Below are 7,059 nucleotides of genomic sequence, written 5' to 3' on the forward strand. Positions count from 1 at the left end.
TGGACCTGGGTTGTATCTAGATCGGGCCTAACTTGTTTTTTGTTCAACGGGCCTAATATTATAAACCCAAGCCCTTTTTTTCGAGCTTGACAACTTGCCATTGCCCGCCCTATAAAAGGGTCGAGCTCGCCCACGGGCTAACGGACCCAAAAAGTGTAACTCTTATAAATCTATAAACTTGATCACTAACAATTAATTAACAAATGTGAAACCAAAAAGTAAAGGAAAAACATCATTGCAATTAAAATTTTAAGCAACTAAAATGACACATGGATCTCAACAAGTTGAGAAAGAATGAAAAACAAACAATCCCTTAACCTTTTGGGTTCTCACGAATAACCAAAGAGTCTCATCCTATCACTTTAATAATTTAATTTTAAATATACTAGTATAATTTTAATTAATGGTAAAAAGATATTAATTATAAAATATAAACGAGTTGGACAGGTTTGTCCATATTTACTTTTATATTGCCTATGTCCACCCGTTCATTTTAGCGAACAAATTCAAACTCGTCCATTTTCTCGATAATGGTTGTCCAACCCTGTATTTCTAGCAGGCTGGGTCTAATGGATTGTCCCGCTCATGAACAGCTCTACTTCCTACCTACTTGTATCACCTTTTACACTAATACTTGTTTGTGTTTCTTTTTTTGTCTAACCTACCTTTCATACTTTTATTCTTGTTGCTTTGCACATCTTCTTTCTATTTGTTTTGCAACTTCTAATCTTTTTACCTCTAAGATTTGCATACATCATATTCCATAAATCTTATTTTTGTTTATTTTATCCCTAAGCAAGAACACACTTATTCACAATGACCCAACTTTTTTTTATTAACCTGGATATCCAACCCGCTATGCGAGCCGACTAATCCCAGGGCAACTACCTGCTTTGCAGATAGCCAGGAATCACCGCATTTGAACCTCCGTGGCCACAAGGGAATTTTTATTCCTCCTTGGATTTGAACCTGAGACCTCCTTGTAATTTTGACTTTTGGAGCCAAGCTCAAACCAATCAGACACCACCCTTGTGGTTACAATGACCCAACTTGTTAAAGAATGCAACTACAAAGACATATCAGACTGCTCAAACCATCAACAACAATGGTTTTATTGTTTATTCTCTGATCCTCCAAGATATACAAACATTCAAAACCATCAACAACAATTTCTATACTACCAGTGAAAAACAAGAAAAGTAAATTAGGGTTCGTTCTCATTTTCTATCATTTCACGAACCTCGTTAACAACCAAATATGCTTTGTGACCTCCGATCACCTCTGCCTGTTTCTTGCTATTCTTCCACACCTATATACAATAACATACACAAAATTTGTTACTTTTGCACTCCACCAACAACTTTATGTAAAATCAATGTATGCACCTGTACAGTTGGCATTTTCTGCACCGTTTATACATCCCGACGGGTCAAATTTACATGAAATTGCACAAGTCAGGCGTTAATCAGAATGTCTGCAAATGCTGCCCATCAAACTATGTGATGATAAAACCAAGAATGAATAAAGCCAATTCATTTCGAGTAAAGAGAACGAGTAATACGAGCCTACTTTTATAAACGATATATTTACATGATCTAATTTTGTGGGTATGAGAGACTTACAGTGACTCCAGCACGAACCACAAGCTTATAAGGGACGTTGTTGACATCAATGCAATAAAACCTTACTCTGTTTGCATACAGAAATGTCATAAATGTGTGATTGCTATGCTGAACCAATTATGAAATGAGGCAAAAGGGCACATTCAGATTTGAGATGTGCTTACCCTTATTGGCTGAGGTAACATCAAGTGACAAAGTGAAAACATAAAATGGTTGCACTTGAGGCACAATAGCCATAAAAACCCAAGGTAGTATTTTGAAATTTTACAAGACAACAAAGATATTTGTTTCTCTGCCCTTCATGTTTTTTCCCTACTTGTACAATATAATTGTAATTCATATGTAAGTTATTTGATCCATTTAAATATTCTGAATTATGATTCGGATATGTGAATTTATGTTTGTAACTTGTTATCTCAATTTTAGCAACTTCTCAAACTCGTCCATCTGCCTTGTTCAACCTGGACCTCTTTTGCTAGTTTTCTTCAATTCTCATCGACAATGAATTTGATATGACCAAGGCCGCTTTTTTAATCTCTTGGAACATATTAATGTCCTTATCTCCTCATTTGTTCCAGTATTTAGAAACAATCCTCGTATACTCTTAACATTTAGCATGTCTTGCCGCTTCCTTTGTTGGACTCATTTCCATTTTATGCACACTCTTACAAAGCATTCTTTTATTTCCTTGGCATTTGTAGCTCCTGGTGCTTTACTTTCTTTGAGCATATTTTAGCCACTTGTCAACTTGCGCTGACATCTCGGTCAACGTAGTATTAGCTTTCAAATCTATATATCAAGAAAAATGTATTTACCAGCATCAAATTGTTGGCCACTGCAAAAGTGAAGTTGTCTTCCAAATTTTCATCCCTATTATCATATCCAAACCTTCAAGAATCCTTCCAAAAACACTTTGTCTAAATGTCGCCAGGTATGATTAATGATTATCCCAGAAAAATGTATCTACACTGAAAAAGTCAAGTTTGTCTTCTAATTCTTCATTCCAATTAACCATATTCAAACCTTAAGAAATCCTCCAAATACACAACAGTCACAACTACTTCTACCAACATGACCATTAAAAGATCACGTCCCAGACAAAGTTATTCAATAGTTGGTAACTGCCAGACAACTTCATCCAGGTCTTCCTAAAATCCTCTCTAGATTTGTGTAAGCCCACCTGGGGGCATATGCACCCACACCATATATAATAACCTCCCCCACTAGTAGTTGAACAAAATGATTCTATATGTTTGTCTTTTGACCATAACTATTTCATTTTTTACAATCTTGTCTATGAGAATTCTTCCTTCATTTCTGTTCATTTCTTTTCTGTGTGTCATAATTTAACGCTTGCAGTTGTATCTCTTAGCTCTCTACCAACCAACTTGCCAATTGATCATTTGCTCTACTCCTACTAAAAGTATCAGTTAACTCGGATTTCATATTTAGTTTTAAGGACCCTGAGGTTTATAATCCTCTCCTTTCATGTGTACCAAAGCTTAAAGTTTGTAATTTTCTATTTTCTTTGGCTGTTACCCTTACCCACTTAGTTTCTTGAGCATGGATTATTTACTCTCCTACTACTCACCCATCAACCAATTCCTTTACATGTTCTGTTTAATGACCCAATGTCACTACCGCCCAAATGGATCATACTATCCTGAAATAGCCTCTCATCCATCTAGTAAACTGTAAAGACTCGATGACCCATGCTCATTTCATTTCTCACCACACGCAAAGCTCGAAGCACTCCACTAAGAAAGTAATGACTATTTTTTGTGAGCTCTCAAGCTGAGCAAAACTGTATACACTTGCACCCTTTATCTTTGTCTCCACTGAGATGCTATTGCATAAAGAAAACGAGTGTATAAGTTTAAATGTCAGTTTATCATTTGCAGTGGTGGTTACTTGTGCTTTCGAAAGAGTAATATAATGTAAAAGAAGGATAGCCGCCACCCTCTCACAGCACCCGTCCCTCAGTCATCATGGGGAGGTGAATCAGTGCATATGAATTACACCCATACTCGAACCTGGGACCTCACTCATATGAATTACACCCATACCTCTTCCGCTGGGACAGATCAGCAAGGACAAGGGTAACATAATATACATTGCATCTATTTCAATTCTCTTAATTGCAAGGATTGTATTGGGGGTGAGCTGATAGTGAGATTAGGAAGCAATAGAGGCGTTGATCGTATATGACAACATTTAGATAGTTCGAAAGCTTAAAGTGACAAATTTCATACTGATGCATTAAGAACTTATCAACAATAAGCAGCTCAAGAAAGGAATAATTGAGTAAAAAGGTTTATTTAACCTAGGGTGATAATCAGCTGCCAACTTTTCCAATTTTGGTTTCAAATATATACATTTCCTGCACCACTTTGCCATCCTACAAACACAAAACAGCACAAATAAATATCAGTTTTAACTTAAACCATCAATGGTATACCATCAACAAAAGACATAGTAGTAATATGATCACCGAACTGAATTAAATCACAGAAAAATATGACCAGAACTATCCAAAAACTAAGAAATCATGGTGATATTGGATTTTTTGAAAATTACCTACATGAAAATAAAAGTTCAAACATATCGCAATCAAGGATAAAGGTACTAACAATAACAGCTTCACATATTGAATCAAAACATTAAACACCCCTAATTCCAAACATTAATCATACTCCCACCATCAGAAATTCCCAAACTTAATGCAACACAGGACACCATTTTTGATGGAAGTGTTCAAACCTGAGTCAAATATATAAACTATCAAATAATCTTTTTGCTGAAATGCATGCTATCCATATTTTGTAATGATTATTGATGGTTAAGCGAACTTAACCAAAGAGGGAGATGTTTACATTTACTTTGGGAAGTTTGAGACATAAGGAAAAGAAAAGTTGCAGGTTATTTGTGACGAAGAGAATACTAACGAAGAAGACATAAATATAGGAGTTCTTGTAAATATGTGTTATAAACATAGCATCTATGAATATCGCTATTTGAACACATTTTTACGATCATAATGGACCAAGCAATTACAAAAATAGCGAATGTAAAACAAATCATAACAATAAAAATAATGAAATACACACCAAATCAAAGCAATAAACATACCATAAAATAACAACTGATTCATCGAGCTGTTCAGCTTCAGCAATCACCAGATCGAATTGACTCTCATTTAAGATAGGTTTCAGCTCGATTGAAACAGGAGAAGAAGAATAATCAAGACCAGGAATCGATCCTTGCTGACTAATCGTAGTGAAGACCTTCGTACGGACTCCATTTACATTACTCTTTCTCTTCAAACAATCACAAAAATCTGAAACTCCAAAACTTGAAAACGCAAGACGGTGAGATGGCAGATAGAGTGACTTTGCTGATTGAAGAGGTGAAATAGTTAGTAATCGGATAGCGTTGGACATGGCTGGACTTATAGATCCAGGATGTTATGCGAAAGAGAAATCAGTTTGAGTGGGAGTTCTTGGGGTTGCAGAGGAAGACGGAGTCCCCAGGGTGCGCATTTTAGTGAATATATATTGGTAATGGGGTTGGGTCCGTTTAGTGAACCGGATTATTAATTTTTCTTACGTGTAATTTATGAATGGATACAACTACGGGTGTTTATAGGTTAGGTTGACGGAGTTGAAGATATTTGAATAACCTAATTTAATGTTTGTGGTTTGAAAAAAATCTTAACTCAATTCAACCTAAACCAAAGTGCAATCCAATCCAACCCAACTCGTACGGGTTGGTCGGGTTGATACTTTGGTATATTAAAATATTCTTTTAACATTAAATATGTTATTTCTTTACTCATAATTTCTTTTTTATCATCAATCATTTGATACAACTTATCCATATTTTTTACATATATCACATTTAGTTAATTTTCTCAATTTACATATATATGTTCACAGTTACAGAACATATATATGAATGAGTTATATAGAGATATGAATAGATTGARAATATGTGTATATGAAAAACATACATGATAGTGTAACTGTCAGATGTATATATTAATATAAATTCAACAATCATATTAAATTCAAGAAATAAAAGGATATCGGGTTTATCGGGTTGGGTTGAGTTCAAATAATAGTAACTCTATATCAACTCATATACCTACGGTTTGATAATTTTATAACTTGATTAGACATCGGGTTGCTTCGGGTTGGGTTATTTCACGTTGGGTTGGGTTGGGTTGGATTGATCGGATTTTTGAATACCCCTAGATACAAGATTAAAAGTGATTAAGAATTTATATATATATATATAAAGAGAGAGAGAGAGAGATTGTTTCAAATGTAACTCATCACATTTGTACAACCAATACAACCCAATAAATTAAAATATTTATGAAAATGATGAGAGTTCATTTATTATGATTTAAATATTTATGGAAAAATGAATAAGGTTTATTAATTATAATTAATATTTTATATTAGGAAACAATCAAAATTTCTATAAAATTACATATTAATCAAATTAAATAAACAGTTGAGATTGAGTTATATTGGTTGTACAAATGTAGAAGATTGTATAATAACTCACATCTCTCTCTCTATATATATATATATTTTATGCTTCTCATCATAACTTTTTACCTTATATAATTATTCGTTTTTCTCATCATAACTTTTATTCTCGACAATGATTTGTGTTGATAAGGATGGGTTCCCACCATAGGTGATTATCCTTATAAATTGGGTCGATTCATGTGTTTCAATTTGTACTTGAATATATATGTATGAATTTATCTTTCCACTGCAACTATTTTTAGTGTATATTAAATAGATTTAGTAAATTAGTTGTAAATTGTTTTTATATTTTATTTAAATATGATTTTTTTTATATTAATTAGATTTAGTAAATTCGTTAAACTTATACTTTTATATCTTATTATCTAATATGTTAACTATTTAGTTTTAACATTTTTTTTAATTTTCAACTAATTACAACAAAGCATTTATCAAAATAATATTTTATGTGAGCCAAATAATTTCATGGAAGTAAAGTATTTCTATGTAAAATATCTGATTTCAAAATCTAAGCTTTAAAAACCCTACTTTCATGAAATTGTTTAGTTTTTGTTTTTTAGTTGTATTTGTTGCTCCAATGATCCTATATTTATAGCACATTAACATGTTAAATTGGTTGGGTTGAATACCTAATTGATGTTGGTTTATTCAATTTAATTGATGTTGGTTTATTCAATTATAATTATATTTATATTTATATTTATATATAGGATATATTTCAAATGTAATCATGTTTATTTATACAATCAATATAACTTAATCAATTTAGATATTTATGTAAATAATGAAAGTTCATTTATTATGATTTGAATATTTATACAAGATGACTAGAGTTCATAGATGGATAGATAGATATTTTCACCAAATTTTATTGATCA

The 7,059-nt window shown here is 32.8% G+C and overlaps 1 protein-coding gene across 4 annotated transcripts; it reads right to left on the reverse strand.

Moving 5' to 3' along the window:
* Positions 1 to 1,081: 1,081 nt before the first annotated feature.
* LOC112509473 (thioredoxin-like 3-2, chloroplastic) lies at positions 1,082 to 5,153 on the reverse strand. 4 transcript variants are annotated; one of them, XR_003068831.1, is made up of 5 exons: positions 4,752 to 5,153; positions 3,946 to 4,020; positions 1,623 to 1,689; positions 1,386 to 1,495; positions 1,082 to 1,309 (listed from the first exon to the last, which is right to left on the reverse strand). XR_003068831.1 is itself a non-coding variant. In XM_025114452.1 (5 exons), the coding sequence occupies exons 1-5, from the start codon at positions 5,060 to 5,062 to the stop codon at positions 1,205 to 1,207; spliced, it is 576 nt and encodes a 191-aa protein (XP_024970220.1). In that variant the 5' UTR covers positions 5,063 to 5,153; the 3' UTR covers positions 1,082 to 1,204. The 4 variants fall into 4 exon arrangements, 1 of the variants encoding a protein (XP_024970220.1); XM_025114452.1 differs by having other exon boundaries at positions 1,386 to 1,403; XR_003068833.1 differs by having other exon boundaries at positions 1,234 to 1,309; positions 1,386 to 1,474.
* Between the last annotated feature and the right edge of the window lie 1,906 nt (positions 5,154 to 7,059).

The sequence above is a fragment of the Cynara cardunculus genome (assembly GCF_001531365.2).
Source record: "Cynara cardunculus var. scolymus isolate 2C chromosome LG 3, CcrdV1, whole genome shotgun sequence".
Classification (NCBI taxonomy): domain Eukaryota; kingdom Viridiplantae; phylum Streptophyta; class Magnoliopsida; order Asterales; family Asteraceae; genus Cynara; species Cynara cardunculus.